General features: G+C 40.7%; 1 protein-coding gene across 3 annotated transcripts in view; it reads right to left on the reverse strand.

The window, feature by feature from the left end:
* Positions 1 to 2,925: 2,925 nt before the first annotated feature.
* Positions 2,926 to 26,702, reverse strand: part of LOC119917335 (equilibrative nucleoside transporter 1-like) — a 43,553-nt gene continuing 19,776 nt past the window's right edge. For 2 of the 3 annotated variants that reach the window (XM_038737627.1, XM_038737628.1), the window contains exons 2-13: positions 24,751 to 24,841; positions 24,534 to 24,615; positions 23,269 to 23,450; positions 22,249 to 22,388; positions 19,975 to 20,109; positions 18,600 to 18,697; positions 18,271 to 18,352; positions 16,314 to 16,393; positions 16,087 to 16,195; positions 14,118 to 14,203; positions 11,278 to 11,477; positions 2,926 to 4,744 (exon numbers count right to left, since the gene is read on the reverse strand). In XM_038737627.1, coding sequence (XP_038593555.1) covers positions 4,633 to 4,744; positions 11,278 to 11,477; positions 14,118 to 14,203; positions 16,087 to 16,195; positions 16,314 to 16,393; positions 18,271 to 18,352; positions 18,600 to 18,697; positions 19,975 to 20,109; positions 22,249 to 22,388; positions 23,269 to 23,450; positions 24,534 to 24,615; positions 24,751 to 24,779 — 1,335 coding nt within the window. In that variant the 5' untranslated portion in view covers positions 24,780 to 24,841 and the 3' untranslated portion in view covers positions 2,926 to 4,632. Of the gene's footprint in view, positions 4,745 to 11,277; positions 11,478 to 14,117; positions 14,204 to 16,086; positions 16,196 to 16,313; positions 16,394 to 18,270; positions 18,353 to 18,599; positions 18,698 to 19,974; positions 20,110 to 22,248; positions 22,389 to 23,268; positions 23,451 to 24,533; positions 24,616 to 24,750; positions 24,842 to 25,876; positions 26,009 to 26,702 lie in introns of those variants that run through there. The other variant, XM_038737626.1, reaches the window with a different exon arrangement.

Consider the following 26,702-nt stretch of genomic DNA (forward strand, 5'->3'; position numbering starts at 1 on the left):
TTGGCTCCTTTTTGTATCTGTTCATTTTGGAAATTATTTGGTACAGATCTTATGTAGTCTGAACCAAATGGCCAAGAAGCAATCTCAGGTTTGGCTTCTCTGTTGCTTACATGCTGTTTTTTTCCTTCTTACACATAAGCACAGTTCTCAACACACACTCCAATTTTGTCATGTCTTTACAACACTCAACACTTTTCATGCATTGCGCACTCACTGCAAAAATCAAAAGCACAAAACAATGCAGCACATTTCTAGTAGTAGTTTCAGTTATGTGTTTTCTGCAGGATAATACTAAAGAACCTGCTCTGCGTAAGAAAACTGCATGTTTTACATCAGATTTTGTCTCATTTGTAGAATCAATTTAGCTTCTAATATATAATTGTTGTATTTGCATCTTTAGAAAAAGTCAGTTTTTCTTTTAATGTCTTTGATGTTTAATTCTAGCATCTTTTTAGGAGAATATAACTATAAGGATATGACCAGAAAAAAAGAAATGTTGTCATCCAGTAATTCAGCCCTGAGTAGTGTCTGCAGGGATTTACTTCAGGTTGCTTACAGCCGCAACCTCTAAATAAGGAGAGGGTAGCCTGAGAGGCACAACCAAGGGCAAAAAAAGAGTTAAAATGTGCCAGGTGGCTACAACTCCAATAAAAAATGACGTTACTCTGTAACCGCTGGATGTGTAAATAAGAAACTGTTCACTAACAACTTAGTCATAACTTAAAAGGCAATGTTGTGTGTCCACAAGTAGGAGTAAAAAGTCAGTTACTAAAAGGTTTACCTGACCTTGAGTGTATCAACCAAAAAGATCCCACACACTTGTCCTGACCGTTGTTTTAAACAGTCTCAGCTCTTCACCTGCAAAGGCAACGCCCACACATGACCCCACAGGGTGTCACAATTAGATCTTTACAATAAAGACTTTATAATACAGAAATGTTGACCAGAGAAGAGCTCTAATCAGCTAATTAACTGAAAACACCCGCAGCAGTTTCCTGTGCCTTTAGTCTCTCAGTCTGGTTCTGGTGTTAACAAAGAATGAAATCTTTTGACATGCACCTGTATGTGTTTTTTGAATCTCGCGTTTACTATGTTGATACCAGTGCTTCATTTTAGTGGGGAAATGTGAGGTTAGGTGAACAGGTATAGTCTGGGGAAAGTGTGTTAATGCAGTTGGTATATGGGGTTTATTTTAAGAAATGTATGTAAGGAATGGAGAATCTCAAAATGTGTTATAGTAGTTTGGTCTATTCTAAATAGTAGAGCTTTTTTGTGAGTGGAGTTAAGAGTTCAGTGGCTTTGATTCATTAAAAGGTGGAAAGGCTGCATTTTCCCGTGACTAACATAGAGGCATCTTCTTGTGTCCCTCTGAGCATTTAACTTCATTATTCAGTCACATGCAGCACAAGGACAAGATCAGCAGTTATCAGCTGAACCAGTTTATACTGTTCTTTAAAGTGAATTAAGTAAAGAGTGGTTTCTATCAGCAGAGGGCCTGAAGAAGTGTGTATGTGTGTCCAGATGTTTCATAGCACATAAATATTGACAAGATATTCCTCATTGGCCGGGGCCCTGTTTCAGAAAGCAGGTTCAACAAACTCTGAGTGTAAACCTGAACTCTGGGTTGACGAACTCTGAGCTGTCAAACTCCGGGTTTCCGTTTCAGAAATCAGATCCGATCAGAATAAGTTCAGTCAACTCTGAGTATGTTGAGCCTGATGGGAGCGCGTGGGTGGGGATGGAAAAAAGCCATAGTCAATGGAGCTCCGATACTACGATGGCAACGGGTAAATAAAGGCAGAGCCTCCATTTTAATCGGGTGGAGCTAGAAATATGAATGTTGCCAACGTGGACCATGATTGGCTCCAAAACGCAAGATCGATACGTTAACAATATTACATTGTATACAGCGTTGCTCATTCATTATTTACCAGACTTAATGAATGATAAAGTGCTGGAATTCTCCTCCAGCCTGTTATTCATTTTAAATAGCTACAGGCCTGTTTATTTAGCTGGAAACCAAATGATTTTTTGCAATATAAAATGTGTCTAGGTTCAAACTGACTGTGAAGTTTTAGACATCTATGTTCCATTAATAAAATCTTCCTCGTATTTTATGAAATGCTGTCAAAACAAATTCAGACTATCAACGGATAATGAAAAATTGAATGAAAAACTCACTTTTAAACTACATTTATTTGTTTCAGCTGCACCACAGTCATCCTCACTCAGAAATATTCACATCATATCCAGCTGATAACTACGATGGGAATGTTCAATCGGTGCGACTACAATATGAAAGGTTATTGTTCATTGATCATTTTTATACAGATTACTTTAAACAGTGATTACTGCAGCACTGTAGCGCACTGTAAGTGTTTTGCCCTAATGTCCACAGAGTCACTGTGTTATAAAGAAGGACAGTGTAGCTTATAGATTTTATTCTGTGCTGAAGATAAATTTACGATGTCCAACTCTCTGTCCATACATCGATGACAGATTGATCATAAAAGCGTCATGTTCAAGATCATGTTTGGGTGAAAAAAAAAAAAAAAAAACTACGAACCTATTTAAACGTGATTTCGATGTTTCTAAAGACGTAATTGTGTTCCAATATGTGCTTTGATATCGACAGTATAATTGAGGAAATGACACGGTGTGTGTGAGACATCCGCTTCAAGCTCCGCAGGAGGAATCAGGTTATCGAGCAGGTTAGGTTCACAGACCGGGGGTTACAGACCTAGAGTTTATCTGATCTCGCTCTCTGAAACCGAAAACCCAGAGTTTCCCTCATCTTGGGCTCAACTTATTCAGAGTTTTCACTAAACCCGCTTTCTGAAACAGGTCCCAGGTCATCTCTAACCTGACCAGCTGCTGAGATGTTGAGCAGCACGTTTCCAAAAATTACCAACAGGAGGAGCCAGATTCTTAAAAATACACAGTTTTATTTTTATCACAGAATGGTATTAAGCTGCAATACTAGTAACATTTTAATGGTCCGTGCCAGACTCCCATAACAACCAAAACACAAAGTATGGAACAACAGACCAACGTTATCCTAACAGGATGTTCGAGATGTATACAACTGGTGGTAATAATATTGTGTAAAGCAGACTTTTTTTGAAAGCATCAAAAGGCCACAAAAATGCAAAGAAATAAAAATATAACACTGTCAGGCATGAAGCCTTTTATCCTCCCCCCATTCATAACGATATAACTAACTTAAAAAATATACTAAAAACTACTTCAACTACAAAAACTTCTCTTTCATAAGAATACTTTCAATGAGAAACGTCACAGGCTCCAGAGAGCCAAAGAGTGAGATTTTAAAAAGTCTACTTATCTCAAGATGGCACATCTCACATCACTGACTGGCTGCATATATTTCTTTTTGCTGTGTTCAAAAATACACGTGTTTTTATCAGGAAGACGCAGTAACAGCAAAAACTTCACGAGTCTGGCTGAAAATCTAGATGGAAAATGTGACCTCTGTTTCTATTTGGTCGGTCAAACTGTAGTATGAGAGGATGTTTTCAGATAAACAAAAAAGACCCAAGCTGGTACAACTGAATCATCTGAAACTACTGGAGGCACAAATGGACAAACACTACTCTCTAAGACAATGAATATTCAGCAGTTAGTGGCCCAGATTAAAACCTCATCTTTATGATTTAGTCTGTCCTTACATCCTTTAAACAACATACTTTCTTATGAGGAAGCTTACACACACACACACACACACACACACACAAAGTACAGAGAGAGAGCGAAGCGGTTGACATGCAGTTTCATGGGTCATGATCTCCCTTCAAAGTTCATCATTTTCCCATGTTGTCTTCATGTATTTGGCTTGATCAGTTAAAAAGCTGCAACAGTCCAGAGTGAAGGGACGCTCAGGTTTCATGTTTGATGTGCAAACACCATAAAAACGAAGTCCACAAATTGATGGTTTAAAAATTTACCAGGTAATGTAGATGAGCCAAACACCAGCATCCAAGAGCCTCGTTTATAAAACAAAAAACAAAAAACGTGAGACTTTATTTACACACCATCATAATGTCATTTGATCTCTAAAAGAATGTGATTGTTTTAAAGAAAGTGAAATCTAATATTTTATGAACATAAATTATTATAATTTTGTGTAAAGGAACATATTATGAAAGAGGCTCTGTGACACTGTGTGGTCTTAATTAATCTGGGAAAACTTTAAACACACCTTGAAGAAGTCTACATAATATAACTGGTACACTTTTGGTTTTGATTTGCTAGTTGAGTTGCACTCTGTAAAATTAATCTCAGAGAAACAACCTTTTTGATCAATGGCGCTGATTGGAAAGTATCCCCAAGAAACAGGAGAAGCAAGCATACGTTTTACACACTGTGCTGCAGAGTTTGGAGGGAAAATATTGAGTAACATGTTTCAGCTTATATTGTGGCCGTGAGTGCTTGATGAGACGAATCTCTGCTGTACACTTCAGAAGACTGAGGTCCTCCAGTCTTCTAGTCTGCCGTCTCCTGTCAGATGATGGAGACGGAGATGGTTGTGGAGGATCTCCCATTAAATGTAAATATAGGGAGTGTTGGAGGGCGGGGTGGTCTAATCTACGTCTATTGAAGGGTCTACTGGGGATTTCAGATCATGGCCCGGAAAGCAAATGAGACTGCAGCGCCCAGCGCCAAGCCGAGGGACAAGAAGAAGGCCATGATGGCCCCTGCCGTCTCTGCCTCATGCTGTGGCACCTTCCTGTACAGAGACAACAGAGGGAAAAAATTCATTAGGAATGAGTTGTTCACCAATAAACACAACGGTGTCCGTGGTAAATTAATATACACTACCGTTCAAAAGTTTGGGGTCACATTGAAATGTCCTTATTTTTGAAGGAAAAGCACTGTACTTTTCAATGAAGATAACTTTAAACTAGTCTTAACTTTGAAGAAATACACTCTATACATTGCTAATGTGTTAAATGACTATTCTAGCTGCAAATGTCTGGTTTTTGGTGCAATATCTACATAGGTGTATAGAGGCCCATTTCCAGCAACTATCACTCCAGTGTTCTAATGGTACAATGTGTTTGCTCATTGGCTCAGAAGGCTAATTGATGATGAGAAAACCCTTGTGCAATCATGTTCACACATCTGAAAACAGTTTAGGTCGTTACAGAAGCTACAAAACTGACCTTCCTTTGAGCAGATTGAGTTTCTGGAGCATCACATTTGTGGGGTCAATTAAACGCTCAAAATGGCCAGAAAAACAGAACTTTCATCTGAAACTCGACAGTCTATTCTTGTTCTTAGAAATGAAGGCTATTCCATGCGAGACATTGCTAAGAAATTGAAGATTTCCTACAACGATGTGTACTACTCCCTTCAGAGGACAGCACAAACAGGCTCTAACCAGAGTAGAAAAAGAAGTGGGAGGCCGCGTTGCACAACTGAGCAAGAAGACAAGTACATTAGAGTCTCTAGTTTGAGAAACAGACGCCTCACAGGTCCCCAACTGGCATCTTCATTAAATAGTACCCGCAAAACACCAGTGTCAACATCTACAGTGAAGAGGCGGCTGCGGGATTCTGGGCTTCAGGGCAGAGTGGCAAAGAAAAAGCCATATCTGAGACTGGCCAATAAAAGAAAAAGATTAAGATGGGCAAAAGAACACAGACATTGGACAGAGGAAGACTGGAAAAAAGGTGTTGTGGACGGATGAATCCAAGTTTGAGGTGTTTGGATCACAAAGAAGAACGTTTGTGAGACGCAGAACAAATGAAAAGATGCTGGAAGAATGCCTGACGCCATCTGTTAAGCATGGTGGAGGTAATATGATGGTCTGGGGTTGCTTTGGTGCTGGTAAGGTGGGAGATTTGTACAGGGTAAAAGGGATTCTGAATAAGGAAGGCTATTACTCCATTTTGCAACGCCATGCCATACCCAGTGGACAGCGCTTGATTGGAGCCAATTTCATCCTACAACAGGACAATGACCCTAAACACACCTCCAAATTGTGCAAGAACTATTTAGAGCAGAAGCAGGCAGCTGGTAGTCTATCGGTAATGGAGTGGCCAGCGCAGTCACCAGATCTGAACCCCATTGAGCTGTTGTGGGAGCAGCTTGACCGTATGGTACGCAAGAAGTGCCCATCCAACCAATCCAACTTGTGGGAGCTGCTTCTGGAAGCGTGGGGTGCAATTTCTCCAGATTACCTCAACAAATTAACAGCTAGAATGCCAAAGGTCTGCAATGCTGTAATTGCTGCAAATGGAGGATTCTTTGACGAAAGCAAAGTTTGATGTAAAAAAGATCTTATTTCAAATACAAATCATTATTTCTAACCTTGTCAATGTCTCTTCTCATTGACTCCATTTTCTATTCACTTCACAACGTATGGTGGTGAATAAGTGTGACTTTTCAGGAAAACACAAAATTGTTTGGGTGACCCCAAACTTTTGAACGGTAGTGTGTGTGTGTATATATATATATATATATATATATATATATATGGCATCATTTAAAGGAATAGTTCAACATTATAGGAAATATTCTAATTCAGAACAGATTTAAAAAAAGGCTGTAATTGGTGAACATTGTTTTATGTCAGCTTGTGTTGGAATTTTAGCATTTGTTTTACATATTGTATACATGCTTTCTGTAGTTTATTTTGCTTTATGTTCAAGTCTTTGTGTGTTATCAGGGCAAGACAAACATTTTCCTGGGGACAACACAGTTAAAGTAAAAAGCTGACCACTCTCTGTCTATACGGCAAGTATCGCTCTGAGAGTAGGGCTGTACAAACAAGTTGATCATTCAATAATCAAATAAATTTTAAAAACATGTCTAATCAATAAATCAACATTTTATTCAATCATCCTGATGAAGCACATTAGAATAATGACAATAGTAGCATATCTTAAAATGAATCAAATTTCCACGTCACTGATGTGTTGTGATAATAATAACAATAAGAGGCATTAATTGGCCTACTTTACTTAAAACCTTAAATGTTTCTGACATTTATTTCAATATTGAGTACTATGCAGTATGATAATCAAATGTATTTCTGCATCCCAAGTAAAGGTAATACATAATAACCGAGTTAAATAACTTGGCAAGTTGGTAGGGAATTAAATATAAAAGTGTCACTTACAATCGATGCTGTAGCTGTAAACAGTAGCGGTCGAGCTTTCAGTGCAACGTAAACAAACAAAGCAGCATGTAACCTTTCAGACCCACCTCTCCGCTGTGCTATAAAACCCATTATTTTCAATGGCTTGTGCTGCACCACGGCAGTTTGCTGCTATGTCGACCAACACGTACCGCATCGCTTGGCGAGCTCGAGCGCTGTCAAGTAGTTGAACTTTTGCGCTGAACCCAGCTTCTAGCGCAGCACAAATCGCTTCTTGTCTGAAAGGGCCTTTATGGAAGAACGGAGTTCTCTAAAGACCTTCAGTCTCTGAACATTTAACGTTACATCCTGTTGCCTCCTCCTGTCTGTGTTGAGAAAACATTGCCAGGTGTAAAACACTAACATAACTTCAGGTGCTTAAAGACTATAACAATTAACAGCATTTCAGTTCTCATTCATAGCATTTGTTTCGATGTCTCACTATGGGACGCGCCTCCCCGCGTATTCCTCAGAAGCATTTATGTCAGTACGCCAATCCTGATTGGCTGTTGATCGTGGTGTCTGCGTCTAGTGGACCCACCTACCCTTAAATAGCTTACGCTACAACGCAACACCATTAAAAATAAGCACCTCTTCTCGCTTCGCCCCAGCAAGAAGGGCTGTCTGGTGAGACATCTCACTCATGCTACTCTGAGAACCGGGGTCACGCAAGTAACCTAAAGTTCTCATTCATAGCATTCGTTTCGATGTCTCACTATGGGATATGTAGACTCCCGAATTGCCAGACAAGCTTATCTCAACAACCACCGGCTCTCAGGAAGCAGCACTCTGTTCCAGCGTGGGCCCTGTGCTCAGCACTGCACGCGCCACACTCTGACCCGAGACATCCAGTTTATAAAACCGGGCAAAGGTGAGGGGCGAGGACCAGGTCGCCGCTGCACAAATGTCCTGGATAGGGACCCCCTTAAACAGGGCCCAGGATGCAGCAAGGCCACAAATTGAGTGAGCCCGTAGGCCAGAGTAATCGATCCCACAATCCAGTGGGAGAGCCGTTGCTTGGTAACAGGCTTGCCCATACAGGGGCTAGCCCAGGACACAAAGAGTTGGTCTTCTCCGAAACCCCCTAGTCCTGTCCATGTAAAAGTGCAGGGCTCGGACCGGACACAGCACATGCAGCCGCTCCAGGTGTTACCCCAGAAATATTATACTCCGTGCTGGGGACAGCATGCTCTTCTCGGTGTTTATTATAAAACCCAAATCTGTAAGATGTCTTATGAGTATGCGCATTTGCAACACTGACACCTGCTCCGACTGTGCCAAAATGAGCCAGTCGTCCAGATATGTAGCCAGACGGAAACCCTGCCGTCTCAACGGGGCCACAGCCACTTCGGACAATTTCCTCCTGTAGAATACGAGCTGACTCCCCCTGAGCCCGCGAGCATACAATGCCTGAGAAGCGAGGGGGGATGACAGCGAATTGAAGCCTGTAACCCCTTGATATCGTTCTCAGCACCCAGGCCGAAGTCGTGAGCGCCGCCCACCTTTCCCTCATCAGCGAGAGAGGGGTGCGGCGTCAATAATGGCGTTATGGGGCCATTTAGCGGCGGGGCGCGAGCGTGACTCCTGGTCGACACTGCGCATGCGCGAGGTGTTTGTGCACCGACGGAATCGGCAGCGTCCCGCGTCCTGAAGGGAGAGCTCTCCTCTCTGAACCGAACCGCTTATTGTTTTCCTGTTCATTGTTTTTAACTGGGCCCTTGACCTTAGGCCTGGATGCGGCAGCGGAACATGCTTTTTTGTTAATAAAGAGTGAGGGTGTGTGCTTGTGCGACTTAAAGGGAGGGCAGAACCTGCTGCCTCCGCTGCAAAGTCTCTCTTCTCCTCGACCGAGACAGTGCACGCCACAGCGGGGAGTTGGGGGGGGCGGGAAAGCCCCCGCATCACCCGCAACAGATGTGTTCCATCCCGAGGCAGGAAGAGCAGACCTGGTGTGTGTCCCTGCTCGAAATTTTATTCCCGCAGCGGCAGAGCCGAGCCCCGTCTCCTCTGGTGTTAGGGGGATTAGAGTCAATCTTCGTTAGCTGGAGTGCTAATTAAGAAGAACGTCGCATTAGCTAGTGTGCTGACACGTACCTTACCGTAAAACGGCTAGGCGGGTAATGTTCCAGTCTGTGGTGAGACCAAAGAGTCGAAGCCTGTCGAAGGCAGCTAGCGCCCGGCGACTGAGATGTCAGCTCTTATCTGTGGCCAGTTAAGTCAGCTAGCCCGTACGACAGATTGAGGTATGCTCCGAAGCGAGAAGAGGTGTTTGAATGGTGTCTGCATTGTAGCGTAAGCTATTTAAGGGTAGGTGGGTCCACTAGACGCAGACACCACGATCAACAGCCAATCAGGATTGGCGTAATGAGATAAATGCTTCTGAGGAATACGCGGGGAGGCGCATCCCATAGTGAGACATCTCACTCATGCTACTCTGAGAACCGGGGTTACGCAAGTAACCTAAAGTTATTAATAACACTGCACTCAATTTCTTTCTATCATTTTCAATAAAACTTAATGCGTATGGATGAGAGTTGATGACAATAACAGGTAAGTTTATTCCCCTCCTCAATAACAATTTCCCCTGGGGAATAAATTAAGTTAATATTCCTCTTATATTAACAATAATAAATATTTAAAATCATATTAATGCATAACAATCATGATCATCGTGAAACCCTGATGATTCCTCAGACTATTATTGTACCAACAAAATCTGTAATCGTCTTTAGTTAATGCTGGACAGTTTGTCATGGTTGTTTTTTTGTGGGTTTGTTTGGTACTTCCTGTTATTTTGGTAAACCCTTCCTCTTGTGTATTGGTGTATTTCACTTCCTGATTCTGTTTTTCATCTCTGGTTTGTTGCTCATTATCTTCCTCTCCTCTCGTTTCTGGTCCCTTCCCTTCCTGCTCTGGTATTTATCCACTAGTTTGTTTGTTTTATTCTTCCCTGATTGTTTCCACCTATGCTTCGTTTATAATCTCCCTCTTGTATTTAAGTCTGTGTCTTCAACAGCACATCAAAGCACTGTAGTAAGTATTTCGTGGGGTATGTTTTTTTGACCCACAGACTGTATGACCAATAATTGAAGGTCATTTCCACCACATCAGACATTTCTGGACACGTTTGAGTTTTGCCTTTGTGAATGCAAACTGGATCAGTTTTAAAAATTTAAACAATGTATCATCCTCCTATTTGTTCGATTCAGGAACCGGACCTTTAAGTTGAGAACCCGCCCTTAGTAAACTGTCTGACTGTTTTGCAGTGGGGTCCAAAATCCCTTGTTTCCCTGTGTCTGCACTTAGACAGATGTGACACAGTTAATATCTCTGATTCTTGTGCATCGACTTTTGATTTGTATTCTTTATTCCACACATTTCTCTTCGTTGTCAAAACCTGTACATAACTAGAGTAGCATTGTTAGAGTGGTCATGATCTTGTTATCTTATTCTTGAAAAGAAAACATAAACATGAAACGTCCACTGTGTCATCTGCAACACCAAGTATACCGGGCTTAATGCTCAATTCAGATTTCTTTCCCCAGCTCCGATTTTTTGTTTGTTTTTTGTTTTTGTTTGTTCACATCATTGCTTAAACGTAGTCCATATCAGACTCCAATGTGTACTGTCGATTTCTCGCAACTGCCCATCTAACTAACGTTATACTCCCTCTCTCTCCCTCTTTCTCTCTCTCTCGCTCTAGTGCATCCGCTCAGACAAATAGCATGCACATAACTCAGAGAGCTTGCAGTGCGGTGGATTTCAGGTGTAAGCTAAGGAATTTGTGGGCAGATGATAGCGAGGTAGAGGAAAAATGAGATCCACATGTTTAATTATGGCTTTTTGTGGAGCTTTTTCGTTCACCGCGGCTCCGTCTACAGCAGAACTGTGAAAACAGCTGCTCTAGAGTGACGTCTAAGTCGCATCAGTACCGACCTGAGTTTCCAGACCTAAAAAATCCAATCTGTATCCAAATCCAAACTGGAAAAGATCAGATTCCATGTGACTTGGCCTGTTCACACTGCTATAAAAAGATCTGGGTCACTTTGGCCTGCAGTCTGCACCTAGCCTTAGTTTACACAGTCCCACCGAGTATACCGTCTGTTTGTAGTTCTTACTTGGGTCCGAAGCACATGCAGAGACTGGCCAGGTATCCGTTGGAGAAGGAGAAGATGATCATGAAGATGATGTACAAGGCATCGTGTTCAAACACCACGGGGAGGTGGTGACGAGGCTGGACATTGCACAGCATGAAGAGAGGTATGAAGATGACTCGCAGACCCACCAGGACAGGAAGCCACAAACTGTCTTTACCCGGCTGGAAAGAAACACAAAACGTTAAGCACAGACAAGGAACTCGTAACTTCAATTGATAAAAACACTGTAACTAAGGATGGGCGATTATAAAACGATCACAAAAATATATAACAAATGTTCAATACAATTCATTTCAATCACAAACAAATCAGCACTTCATTTTTCTATTAAAATATTAATTTTGTTGAAGGAAAAGGACTGAAAAGATTTTATCATCATAATTGTTATGAATTGTCCAAACTACCTCAGATTTGTTAAGTGATCCACTGTTTGGTAAGTATTAAGAATAGTTTAAAAGCACTATTATATTATTACCAGAAGCAACAAAATCTGCCTTTAAACTTCAAAAGAAATAATAATTTAACATTTATCGTGATAATTATCGATCTCGAATGATATGACATTTTTGGCCATATCGCCCAGTCCTAACTGTAACACAGTTTTGGGTGTTTTTATTTCCCGATAACTCTGTAAATACACAGATCTAGAGTATTTATTTATGAATTTTGTGTTAGCTTTTTTTTCTCTTTTCTTCGCCAGTTAGTCGGAGGGTTTTGGAGACCGGGATGGGGATACAATCTGCAGTTGCGCAGCATGATGTAATTCATTCTAGATTTGCAGTGTTTCTCTTTTTAACACCGTAACACCTGTTTGCCTGTGTTTTAAAAACACTGTTTAAATTCCTCCGGAGACATTTATGAGCTGTAAACTACTACTCTGTCAAGTTGTCGCCTCAGAGGAAACCATCAGGATCCTGATCAGCGCTGCTTTATGATGATAAATAAACTCACATGGACCTGGAGCAGCTGACTACTGTTAACTGCACTAATACCAAGAAGCTGCATTCCAGTGCAGGTCAGGCGGGGTTAACTTGCTGTAGTTTGGACAGAATGAACTGATTCAATTTGATTATTTCTTCTGGATAGCTAATTATTTCTTCTACATTTTTGAATGAATTTGAATTGAATGCTGTTAAAGGAGCTAACAGAGAAACAATAAAAGACATTAGTATGATTATTGATGTTTTGATTAGTTTAAAGAAAACTGCCTGACACATTGATAAAACAATGGATAAAAACTATGAAGCTGGATTAGCTTTCCATTAAGCTTGTAGCAGAATACAATTTGGGACATGATAATAGACACGGTGCTCAATGTGGTGCGTCTGTGAAGGCTTCCCAGCAGTTCAATAACATCCAACTGTCATCATTCATCCAGATGTGTATGTAAGAGTGAGCATCACTCCTCTTTGACCACCAAAACAACTTCCTTTACACAGAGTACACGCACACACGCACTTTTATCCAAAACAAACCTCTGATCTCAGCAACAAAACTCACCTCCTTTATTTTCACCCCGAACTCTGAGCGACTGTTTTTTTCCATCATTCCACTCATGACTCTGTGATTAATTCCTGTGTAAACATTTTATGCAGCCAAAGGTGTCCATTAAAGTGTCGACAAGTGTGTCTGTTGTCCATGGCACTGCACGCCAGCCAGACAACAGCAGACCACGCTAAACATTTTGATGTGGTCATTTTAAATAGACCATATAAGGCAAAAGTGTTTATAGGGTCCTCGCTAGTCAAGCTGTAGCTACAAAGGCCACATCCACACTACTGCGTTTTCATATTAAAACCTTGACCTTTTGCTACGTTTGCACTTCCCGTCACGACTAAAACGGCAACTCCGAAGACCTAAAACAGAGAAGTTTGAAAACACTGCTGACCCCATTTTCGTTTGCAGACAGGCGAAAACAGAGGATTTTAAAAACCATTAAACAGACACAGAGATTTGGCTTCCTGATTGGATCTTATACGTCGTGCAAAGCAAAAACACGAATCTGCTGACACTGTTTTAGTTATGGTATTGTTATTAAAATATTTTACACTGTGTAAATAACACTAATACACTTGTCGACGTATTTACTATGCAACAACTCTCAGTTTGTTTTCTGCCGCTATAGTCGCTTTGTACTACTGCGTTACTTTTAGTAACAGTTCCACATCTCAGCTTCTCAGCTGATTTATTGCCTCAGTTAACACTTTCCTGATGAGTTTATGGTCTCAATCACTAGTTTCAAGTCTTCTTCAATACAACATGATGCTAATTTAGTAAATTATGGTCCCATTTAGAGGTAAATAGACCATAAAGCAGAGTATGCTTCAGGGTGGGATTATCTGTATCTTATCACAAGTCGTTACCATGGCGACCTGTGGCACTGTGTAAATTTAACCAGCACCGTTGAAAAAGCTAATTAGGAGTTGGCTTTCTCTGGTGAGTACATTTAGTTTTTAGACTGTTGTTCGCTAGACATAATTGTGCACACATGCCTGTTAGCTCCACCGTCTCGTCCAAATATGGTCACGTCCGGTGCCGCTGGTTGCAAAAAAATCAACATTGCTGCGCCCTACCGGCCAAACTTGAGAATGATCAGGATGATTGAATAAAATATTGATTTATTGATTAGATATGTTTTTGATATTTATTTTGGATAAATTGGTATTTTAATCGAGTAATAGGCAACTTTTTTTTTCTTTAGAATAAACCAAATTAGTTGTTAGATTAATTGACTTCAAAAATAATCGTTATGTACAGCCCTAAAAACCTCAGTTATTTGTGTTGTAGTTGTTGCTACTGACCCACATGCAGACGGCTGTCAGACTCCTGCCAGCCCAGTCCATCACGTTGAAGAGGAGGAAACATGACACGGGGATGAAGTACATGTCTGAGGAGGGATCAAACAGCAGTTAACAACAAGATGGCAGGTTATGATTGAGATCAGGTCAACGCTATGAAAACACCACCTACTAACCAATCAACGCCCCCATCTGTCAAAGATCCCACAGACTGTTTTATAGGCTACTTTAATGTTTGTGGATATGCATTTGTTTATTATAACTTTGAGTTGCATTTGTTTCTTACATTATAGAGACTGATCATTTACTGCCCACCTTTTGCTATTTGGGCGAGTTTTCATTAAATTTTGGGAACTTAAGCCATCGTTGAGATCCAGTCTTTATGGCACTATTTGAGCACTTTTTTATGGCGTGAATGAATTTTCGTTATGTTGCTTTATGAAGTTAACTTATAACAATGTTTGGAACATTTTTCAGTGTGTTGAATAAATGAATCAGATTTTTGAAGTGACAAGAAGTTCTTGTGAGTTGGAACAACCACTTACACTGAACAAAATTATAAATGCAACACTCTTATGTACACAAAAGGCCTCTTTCTCTCAAATATTGTTCATAAATCTGTCAGAATCTGTGTTAGTGAGCACTTCTCCTTTGCCGAGTTAATCCATCCACCTCACAGGTGTGGCATAAAGTCTTAGGCTGTATTCAAAACAGCCTACTATACTAGTAGTATGTACCGATTTGGCCCAAATGTAGTATGTAGTATGCAGTATGCAAACAAAAGCAAAATCTGTAGTATGCCAAAAATACCCGGATGGCTTACTGATTCGGGAAAAATCTCCAGTATGCCTCGGACCAGTCTATCCCACGTACTGTGGCCCATAATGCAAAGCGCTAGAACTTTAACAACAACCGGTCTGTTGTGTAGAGGACAACAGAACACTTTTTACAATTTTCAAATGCTGTTTCATCACTAAATCCACTTCTAACAACTTTGGAGGCGAGAAATCAACTGCGTAGATTTTAAATATCGGCGGTTTTAGGGAAATTGTTGGCGAATCGAGAATGTGCTCGAACATTTTCGGAGTTGAGAAGCTCCGCAAATGCGGTGGGGAAAGCTAATGAGCCAGCCCGCGGGGTTACGAGCCGGCCAGTCAGCTCCGGTCTGCTCACGGAGCCCCTGGTCCTCACGACAGCTCACAGTCACATAGAACTCTGCAGCCAACACAGCAAACGAGTCCAGCAACAACGTGAGAGGAAAGACCCGCAGCTGTCACAGTTTAACTGTTCGTACCGCTGTTCTTCTGTCATTACATTCTGAGTAATGTTGGAACGTTTTAACTTTAATCAAGAGACATCTGTCTTGTGATGGACAGGCTTGTGTAAGGTAGAAGCACTTTGATAAAAAAATAAACAACAATAGCGGTATGTAGGTCATTCACGCCATAATAACAAGAATACATCTAAGCAACACATTAATTTAATGAAATACGCAAATGTGATTATAGTCTTGTGTAATCTTGTCCTGCCATCACGATGGAGCAGCGATATTATAAGCCTGTTAACTTTCACACAGTCTGTGATTTTTTGCAGCTGTGTTGCTTTTAGCCTAGATTATGTGGTTCATTTCTTTGTGATATGTATTTTTGCAGTCACTCCGGGTCGTGTGAATCCAAGCTGACTGTGTTCCATGAGGTTTCTCCTCCTTCCCTGTAAACTTTTTTTAGATCCACATTACAAGTCTACAGGGAAGAGCAGATTTAATAAAGCACTTTGTGTGGAGTATCCATTGAAAGAGATACTGTATGTATCCAGCTGCTATGCTCCTAAAAAAACTTATTCCCAAACCAAGTTTGGGAATAAGTGTCTGAACGGGGACAAACACTTGTCAGTCATCCCTCTCAAATGTCAGTGTCTCACTCGCTACTGTAGCAGTGTAGCTTCGAACGCATGTTAAGATATGGAGACTCACCCCAGCTGCTTCCACCTTTCACTGACGACTGGACCTCGACTGTTACAGCTGGAAATGTTCCGATGGTGACGGTGAAGATGAAGCATACTGACAGAGCCATCACCCAGATCTAATTAGAGAGCACGAGATGGACATAATCATTATTATGTAACCAGTTTAATCTCTGTCATACAGTTAGAAATTGGTAAACAAAAAGTATATGTTACAATGTGAGAAAGTCATTTCACCTGTTTGAAAATGTTTAACACAGACACGCTGGCTTTGGCCTCATCCTCCATCACCACCGGTCGCATCTCTGCTGGACTTTCTGAGAAACAAACAGCTGTCTGTCATTATGTTGCTCACATGGAGTAAAGACCATCGTTACTACATTAGAGTTGGTTTACACACAAGATTTCAACTGTTATATAACATCGGGATCCCATTACACTCACACACTAGTAATTAACGTGTTTGTCACTTAAACACAAACTGAAACAAACACAGTGGGATTGGCATCCATCGTCAGTGTGTAGTAAAGAAAGCAAACCTTTTAGTCTAAAGGAGACATTAAGACGGAGGCGTGACTTGTTATGGTAGTGTTCACCACCACATATCATCATAGCTCATTTTCTGACCTTGTACCTTAATGGTCTTTTGGAGGTTTATGGGTTTGGAGTACATAAAAATATATAACAAAAAGGAGTACAACTCCAACAAATTCTTTTTATGTAAAATAGTGTTATTAAGTTATCTATGTGACTAACTTGTATTTATGTTGAGGATGATGGGTAAAAGAAGAACTTGAAATAGGAAATTAAAGTGGGGAAAGGCATCACCCCTCACTTTGTAACTGTAGAGGGAATCTTTGTCCGTGAGAGTCTGTGCAGTTTGGTTGTTGTCGAGCAACTTGACAAAAATATCTGCAGTGCCAGGGCTTTTACATTTCTCATACTGTGACAAATATCAATTCAAGTTTTAGCTCACTGATCTTTGGAAGCAATATGCTTTTTTGCAAGTTATAACCAACAACAAGGACACGTGTCCACAGCTCCCACTTCAATAATCATTTTATTGGAAACTGAAAGCTGAAAATCTGAGCAATCGGAGGGTTTTGCGTTTCCACCATGGATAGTCGGGAGGGAAAGCAGCCACTGCGTAAAAACCTTGGTTTGTTTTATTCAGTGCATCCCGAGTATTTGGAAATCGTTATGTACCTGCCCATCCTGCGTAAGACTGCAGTAATTACTTGGGACAGCATGCCTGAAAAACTGCTTTGGGAAACCCCAGCAGAAACCGCTACAATATGCTGGAATGACCCAGACGCGAGGAAATGCCAGCAGATCGTGCTTCATCCAGCCAGAGGGAACAATCACCAACCGTCCGCACCGCGCCCAGTTGCTCCGTGATCTCCTGTCCCTGTACGCCCCAACGCCCCATTCCCTCTCCAATACCTACAATGGGTTGTGTCGCTATTACGACCGGCACACTGTGAACAGCTGGTGATCGTTCCCCCAGGCTGGATGAATTTTACACGTGAACATGCACCACTGCAGCTGGCGGCTCTCCACGCAGCGCCACGCAACTTTCTAAATTCTTCCATCTCACAGAGAACAGAATTCAGGTCGAAACGAAATTTGCTTTATTGGCATGAATGTTAATACAACAGTACTGCCAAAGCTAAAGGAAAATACAAAAAAACAATGCAATTCATATACTTCATCGAATAAATAAAATAATTTTTTTTTATGTCTGTAATTGATACAGAATAATATTATCTAATATTGTTAATTTTTCTGCGTCGTCTTTCATTACAGCTGTGTTTCCTTCTCGCAAGAATAACAGCAGCCATCTCTGTGCAACACATGGCGGTTTGCACCTTCCTTTCAAATGTATTAAATACAGATGCTGTTGCACTCACATGAAATTGCTTTTAGGCTTCTTAGCTCACATTGTGTGTAGTACATCAATGTATTTGCATGTTACCCTCCCATTACTTTGCACAATAAAATTGAAACGCCCCAAACTGCATATTCATTAAGGCAAAAGTAGTAAATGAACAAAAGATGCTATCTTGCACTTTTGAAAGACGTCATTCTCCGTGTACACCGTTAATAGATCAGCTTACATGTTAATTTGCTGGTCATATCAAGTTTGCACATGTTTTTACTCACGCAAACCTTTAGTAAATCAGGCCATGTGTACCTTTTTTAAGCAAGTCCATCTTATTCTCCTCATCAGCAGATGGTCTGGATCCATTACTCTCTATGTAGTACTGGAAAAACTCCTTATGACAAAAAGAAAATCCACAATGAGCTAATTCCACTGAGCCAACAGAGCAAAGATACAGAATACAGGGAGAACAACGTGTTCCTCAAGATGCTATAAATTCCTCACAGAGTGAAGCACTTGGACTGAGATCAAAATATAAAAGACTGAACTTTGTACAGCTCCCATCTAAAAGCTGATAAAAAACACTAGAAAGAATGTAACTCTATAAAACAATGTTTAGTTCAGTGAATATTACACCTTACCATTCTGGGTAGTGTGAAGTAGGACATTATGGCCAGTAGAATAACAACACAGGCTGTGATGAAGTAGCCAAAAGCACTGTCCTGCAGGGCTGATCCACCTAAAGACATGCACAGAACACATAGAATCATTAGTGTTTTAGTATTGATTTAACTTTACAGTTTTTCTTGTGGGCTACAGCTTTTGGGGCGGTGGCGATGATGCAGTGGATAAGACACATGCCTTTGCTGTGAGATCTCCGGGTTCGACTCCCACTGCAACACATCCACAATGTGTCCCTGTGCAACCCCTAGTTGCTACCTCTGACACATATAGTAATTGTTTTGGATAAAAGAGTCAGCTAAATGAGTAAATGTAAATATCCTGCAACAATTCTTTCAGTCAGTCTTTTAAAATTCCAATGGTTGGAACTAATGATTATTAATTGACTAATTGTTTAGTCTATATATATACATATCAGAAAAATACCCATGGTGTGATGTATCAAGTTGCTTGTTTTCCCCAAATGACACCCAGAACCTAAACATACTTAGTTTAAAAAAGGCAAAAATTAGGAGCTGGAACTATTAAATTAAATTAGATAAATTACCTACATGATTCATTGATTATCAAAATAGTCGCCTGACTAACTGATTCATCAACTAATCATTTCAGCTCTAAATCATATTGTATTTGACACTGAACCACCAGCAGCAACTCAGGCACCAACAAGAGGACCTTATGGATATCTGCTCGTCAATACAACAAGCTATAGCCTCAAAATTAACCATGAGGTCGAATAAAATCTGAGTAAGTAAAGTAAGTATTTTGTGTATTCGTGTGAGAGGTCTCTGTATATACTGCTTGTTCTTACTGGCAACATTAACTGCCAAGTTTAAAAGCCAAGAAACTATATTTATACAAGCTAGATGTGATGTAACTGATAACATCTGCAATATGCGGATCTGAGTCATGTATTTAAGAGCACACACAGAAAGACAATTCTTAGAGGAACAACCCAGTGCCAAAAGGATATCCAATTCTTTGTCATAATTCTGTGAAGGAGATCAAATTCAAAGAGCGGCCAGAACAAGTTATTGTTAATCATTGAACATTTGGCCGACTTTTCACCCAAACAAAATGAGCACATTTAATATTGAACATTTGCGGGTGAATGTGACACACAAACCTCTCTGGCAATATTTCTTTAGTAGTTACATTGCAAATCGTGTAAGATATGTGAAGTGTTTTTGTTTTGTGCAACAAAACTTTCCACTTCAACTTTCCACTCCACGTCTCGCACCAGTGTTACCTCCTGCTAAGCTAATGTACAGCACAGGCAGGTGTGTTGTGTATTTTGACCACCGCCTGTGTACTAGTGCTTTGTGTGTGACATACTGGCTATTGCGCAGATCATGGAGAAAGCAGCAAAGGTGCCGGCCAGGCCCTGTCCACTCATGATGGGAGTGGTGTAGGAGGCAGGCAGAATCCCGGCCAGCCCAAACAGACTGCCCTGAAGAATCGCCCCAAACGCTAGGGGAGAGACACATAAAAGGATGTTTAAGACACAGAAAAGTGACAGAGAAAAAACACACTGTCCCACAGCAACAGGAAACTGAACCGCTGTCACAAACAGCGAGAGATTATATCGGTGACTGAGGTGACTTCGCAAAGACAGTACACATCCAGCCACAGCCTGTTCACCCTGCTGTCATCTGGCAAGAGATACCAGACTACAGAGTAGCTGTGCATATAATTTTTGTTTGTAATGTTTGCTTTTGTGAGTTGAATAAAAGAAAATACCATCTCATCTCGTTATACAACCCTGTGTAAATCTACCTTGTACCTATATAACTACTATTTTTCTTATCTCACTTTACACAAGGTTGGGGCCACTAAGGCTTTTTCATACAAACTTGCTTTACGATCGCTTACAGCAACTTTGGAACTTAATCAGCAGCAGAAATCTTGCAACGTGTCCACGAAGAGGAATGTGCCGCCGCTGACATCTAAGCTTTAAGGACCTCCCCTCTAAATCAAACAAGATGGGCTGTTCCTCATAAAGACCTGGGGGTCAGGACTGGCCCAAGGGGGATAAAGGTGGGGGTCAGTATATCCCTGCTGCTCAGTGAGTCATTGTAAACAAACTAACGGAGTGAGATTACAGACTGTGTAGTGAAGCTCAGTGTGGTGTGTGAGTGTGGGGGATTTCCCAACACAGCGGATGCAAATGATATTGATTAAAGAAGGAGAGGACATGTGGAAATAATCATTTGCATGAGTTCAATGTGGAAATGCTTTCTTTAAACCATTAATACAACAGCCTGGTAATGAATCCTACCTTCATTAAGGTGTTAATTCAACTTTATTGTCATGTTAGAGGCTGTAGATTTGAGTTTGACTTGAGTTTGAGTTACTGTGGAACTGCAATGTGTTATATACTAAAGCCTAGTTCACACTACACGATTTTAAGGCCGATTTGCCGAGAGGCGAGCACGTCAGGCTGTGATCAGGGGTAAATCAGCGATTGATCAGCGGTCGGCAGTCGTTATGTGTGAACTACTCAACGACGCATCAAAATGGCTCCCCCGACACATCACCGACGCCAGCCAGCCATATCTAGCATGCCAAATATCTGGAGGAGTCGGCCCACTCGACATCCACATCCAGCCAATGAGAGCAGGCAGCTGGCAGAGCAGCAGCTACTTTTTCACCGCAAAACACTCCAACTCACACCTCCAGCTCGCTCCATTCTTTCATCCGTATTCTTTGTCTTTTATAATTGCTATCTTTATAATCCCTTTTCACATTTCACGTGCGTTTTCTTGACAAAACATGGTTTGGAGACCAGCCGTCGGGCAACAGAGTCATTCACAGCTGGTGTAGTGTGTGACCCCGCGTCACCGATCAGCCACATCACCACAACGACGACGGCGATTGTCCGACACTGAAAGTCATGTAGTCTGTCCGAGCCTTGTGTTTCTAATCTACCATCATTGATATAAATGGGTTCAGTCTATCTGAGATCCAGTTTCTGAGGAATCACACAGTAAAAAACAACAGAAAAATTTAATGTAATGTATTTATTGATTTGCGTCCCAAGACAACGACGTCCAACGTTTCTACCAACAAAGTTTTTTTCTTGTAAGGCAATTTTTCCTCTAATCTGGATCCAGACCTCTGAATCGCCACCCTTAGATATTATTGTTTGTTCAGAGATACTGACAAAACAATGGCGCTAAGTGTGAATGAGACTGTTGCAGCAGTGCAAGTTGCTGTAAGTCGACTGCTTCACTACTGATGGTTGGTTAAGAACAAAAAAAAACACAAAATCAACTCCACACCAAACAAGAAATTGGCTAATATAAACGCATTCAGGCTGAATGAATGACGAGACAAAATAGAAAATCTGCTTAATTTCCCCCTGCAAACACCCAAAGTCTCACGCTTGTGGTGTCTCATTTAGGAGGGGCTGTTTTTTCTCTGCTGCTTGTGTCTTCTGTTTTTTTCCCTTTTAATCTTATATACTAAATTACTTAACTTTATACTGTTGCCTGACTGTTGATTAGTCTGACATAGGTTTGAGCTTCCTTTTTGAGTAGGCAGAGACCTTCCCTGCATTTAAACTGCACGATCGTGTAATTATGATTAGTTAAGTATTTAGAAACTCACAGTTGATGCAGACAATTTTGATCATAGTGAGAGTGAAGAAGGGCAGCGGGGCCATGTCCACTTTTACGAGCACCGCCGTCAGCAGGAAAACCACCAGGATGACGCCCAGGCTGCCAGAGATCCGGAGCTTCTGAGGAATCCTGAGACACATAGAGTGAAAACAATAGACAGAAATGAAATTTAAACTATTACATAGGTAGGGTAAACAAATATCAAACTACTTTTGTTCATCATTTAATAATAGAAGTGTTCAAAGAAAGAAAAAAGACAGCAGGAAGGTTTTTATGTTTTTAAATCAGACTGGGGAAATGAAAGAGGGGATATGGAAGGGTGGTGGTGGTGAAGTAAAATATTTTCCGATGATGCTAAGGGGGTCAAGCTCAGGTCTTTCCATCAGAAAATGGAAATGTAAGTGGAAAACAGAGTGTGTCAATTCACAATGAGTCATTCTTTGTTCATCTAAAAAGGAAAAATCTGGGGTCTTTTTGAGAGAGAAAACAAGACAGAAAATAAATAAAGTGATTGCATGGAGAAGATGCAGGGAGAGGTAAAGTACAAGATGCAGAGGAAGTAGAGAACATAAATAGCATTCCTGGGTGTGTTTGTGTTGAGTCAGCCAAGGTCGGGGTCCACCCCAGATCTCTCTAAATCCGACTTAAATTAAAGCAAACATACTGGAGGCATACAGACATATATTCACATAACGGGATCATGTTACCTATAGTGGCATGGGGTGACCAAAGGGTACAGATAATTAGGAGGGTTTGCAGGAAGAGAGGAAAAGTAAAGGTGGAGAATCTACCTTCATCCTTTGAATGTAATCTCCCATGTTACCAAATGTCTCTTTGTAATAAATAATCTAAAATTCGGTTGCTACAGCATTTACCTGTACAAGGTGTTTGGTGGATTCTGAACACCTTGTCTCAAAAGGACACCAAACCAACTAAAGAGGCTAATGATTACGGAAATCTACAGGGTCAGTTTTAAATGTTTCTTTGTGTGCGTCAGTGTGGAGCATACCTCTGGTGTAAGAAGGAGTTGAGGCAGGTGAAAATGAGCAGAGGCACCATGGCGCAGAGCGTCATTACATTGTTAAACTTTGACTCCAGCACACTTCGATTGTTCCCGCCCACCAAAGTCGCATTTGCCGTCAGATTGAAGGAGAGGTCCGTGAGTGGGTCCTTCAGCCGACTTGTGAAGTACTAAAAAAAAGGATGGAGGAATTTTATTGCAATGGTTATCAGCTCTCAACAGTTATATTAATGACTATGGAGTCACAGGTTTATGTCATGTTAATGGAATTTGATAGATTTAAGTGGCATATAGTTTGTTTCACAACCTAGAATTAATTTTTCTGGAGCATTTCAAGTAAATAAGCCAGGGTTTCATCTATGTACATTTTGCCCATTGATGAAAAAGATCCTAGTTGAAACAGTTTATGCCATCTACAGATTATAACTTGCAAAAACACCAATACTGAGAGGGGTTATATAAATTAGGGTGGACTAAATATTAGAAATACATCTCACCATGACATCTGAAATTTTAGCTTTCAAAACCACACAGTTGAATCAACACTTCTCTAAAAGAGCTTCAACAACAACTAGATGGTACAACCTCCATGAGCGTAGGATTACAGGACTGTATTAGACCGCATTCGTTTTAGCTAGGTGTAATTTATCAACTGGCAACTGCGACCTTCCACCTCTACATTTATACTCACTATAAATGTAGAGGTGGAAGGTCATTTGGATGAAATATTTTACGTGCTTTAATTATGCACAAATTAAATACACATTTAAGTTACTGAAGTTTCTTTAAAGTTTTCTTTAAAGAACATCTTATTTATCAAAGTAGCTTTCCAACTTTCCTTTGTCAAAACAAATAGGCACTCTAAGCTATTTTAAGCTTCAACCAAACTTCCCCCTAAGGGTGGGTCCAAATGAACTCCCCCAGGATAATGAAATTTAAATTCCACATTTTAAGTTAAGTTAACCCCTTAAATCTCAAGAAGAATGGTTGTGGATTAGAGAGGCTACACCACTGCCATGCATGTTCACCTGGTGGGAGGCAGGGCAGCCGTCCTGAGTGAAACCAGGTGGTTTGGGGAAGGAAAGATAAACAAACAATCTTTGTTTTCTCTAAGTTAGGTGACCTTCCCCTAAGTGGAGCCCAACATTTTAATTAACTCACAAATAGGGCTCTTCCTTTAACTTTCATCAGTCTGTTGTTCCAAGGATGTTGTCACATTCAGAAGATTGCCATTGTTCTAAAATGTTACTCACCATTGTTGCCGTCATGAAGAAATTCCACGGTAAGAGGGTTCCCAAGCCCAGGATGAAGAAAATGATCCATACTGCATTGTATCTGGTGGAAAAAAAGGAAGTTTGCATGAAAGTACATCAGTGAACTCATTCAACGTAATATCAACAAACAATTGAGAACAATTTATCCCCTGGATGTCATCCAAATCCAAAAAAAACCCCCAAGAGTTTGTCTTACTTGTCCCGAGGTGCGTTGATGGCCGTCATGTTTCTCGTTAGACTCCCAGAGACACGTGCTCAGTCAGGGCTTTATCAGGGTGGCACCAGGTCTGAAACACACAGATAACAAATACATCTTTCAATTATGGAGAACATTTTGTGTGCCAGCACCTACATGTTTATCATGAGCAGCCATATGTCTCTACTTTCTATATTTAGATATTTTAATGACCTAGTTAACGTGTGGGCCAACACAGCCGTTTAATAATTGGCTGCATAATGTCAACAAAAAAATACATTCAACCACTTACAACTGTTAGATTCAGCTGAGTCAGAAAGCCTCAAGCTTTATGACATAGAAACTACTCAGATTTCAAATTTATAGGCTGTGAACATGTTTTAGTCATTACAGAGTCAGATAAACCAGCCACAAGAAGATAGAGCTTCATGCAAGAACCACTTTCACAAACAGATTTGTTCTTAAGTGGCTTGCTTGTACGAGTGATTAAGAAGAACTTGCCGCATTCACCAATTATCTAATATTTTGATGTACTTCTGCAAATGGGGAACTTGTTAAAAGTCACAACTCCGCAGACAGACACACCGATTCCACTGCAGACGCTGTTAAAAATGTTTCGTTTATGGACCTCCAACAGCAGGACTTCAATCTCTGAACTCGTGAAGTTCTTCCTTTTACTCTTTGAAGTCATTTTCATGAATGAACACTTCCTGATATGTGGGGCAGCATGCAAAGCCTTATATGGTATTATTGGGGTGTTAATTATGCTAATTAGAAATTCTCATGAACACATGATCATTTACACACAGTAGGCATTCATCATGTATAAACAGGTCATTTACACAGTTATCTGATGTTAGCAGCATTTGCTGAAATCTGATGTGGCACACTCACAAAGTAATGTTCTTGAATGAGGCCCAGTGAGTGAGTAAACACTCAACCTCGCAATGTAATTCAAAGAAATCTTTCCTACAGCTGAGAAGTCACAAGACAAAATTCCCATGCATCGCCTCTCAAAGCATAACATTCCTCTTAGATGTGCTAAAATGTGAGAAAAAAACATGACCATTCTGCCATTATCTCTCTTACAAGCAAAACACAAACTAAAACCTGTTAGCGTACTTACAGAAAAGTTCAAGCAGGAACCAAAGACTCCTCTTTCCTCTGGTCAAAGCACCACTGACATAAAGGCCAAACAAACTCAGGATACTTTATTTTATACCATCCAGAGGTTTAGTAGGTTGACACCCCACTGTCGGCTGCCCATTGGACCTGCCCCTCTTTGCATATGAGTATCCATCCCTCCCGCTTCCCTCTACCTCCCCTTTCTCTTTAACCCATCCTACATATTTTTACACTTACATTCCATGCATGTTAACTTCTATCATTTCAAGTAAACGGCGCAAATGGAGCAAAAGTCAGATCTTTCCTCGACAAGAGAATTGAATAATCATCTGAGTTATAAGTGCTCTGAAAAGAAAAAGATGTAACAGCTAAGAAAGCGCGAAGGATTGTTTTTTAAATTATAATATTTCACAATGTTCTTCAGTCTCGTGTCTCTATATTCCCATTAGTTCCACTATGCGTATGATCCTATTTTTGAGTCTATTCTTCCATGTCTTCTTAATTTCTCCCTCCATTCCCCCCTAGTGCTTTCTACCTCCTACTAATTTCTCACATCATTTCATCCACTGTTCCTCTTCAGCACCTCTATCCCTATTATTTTCACGTCTGTTACTTCCCTGGGCCTTTATTGTGCAAATGATGTTTTCTCCAATGCTCTTCTAGTAACTCCCCTCCTCTTTCTATTTCATTCTGCTTTCATCTCCACTTTTAACTTATCTGACACTATCCGCGCTCTATCATCCCTCTTTTCAAGCATCTTTTCCTCTACATCTGATAGAAAACATGTGCTCAGATAGAGAATAACTTCCTCCTCCTTCTAAAAAACA

This window comes from Micropterus salmoides, unplaced genomic scaffold, assembly GCF_014851395.1.
Source record: "Micropterus salmoides isolate LMB-PRFRI ecotype aquatic unplaced genomic scaffold, ASM1485139v1 Ms_hic_scaffold_22, whole genome shotgun sequence".
NCBI classification, from domain to species: domain Eukaryota; kingdom Metazoa; phylum Chordata; class Actinopteri; order Centrarchiformes; family Centrarchidae; genus Micropterus; species Micropterus salmoides.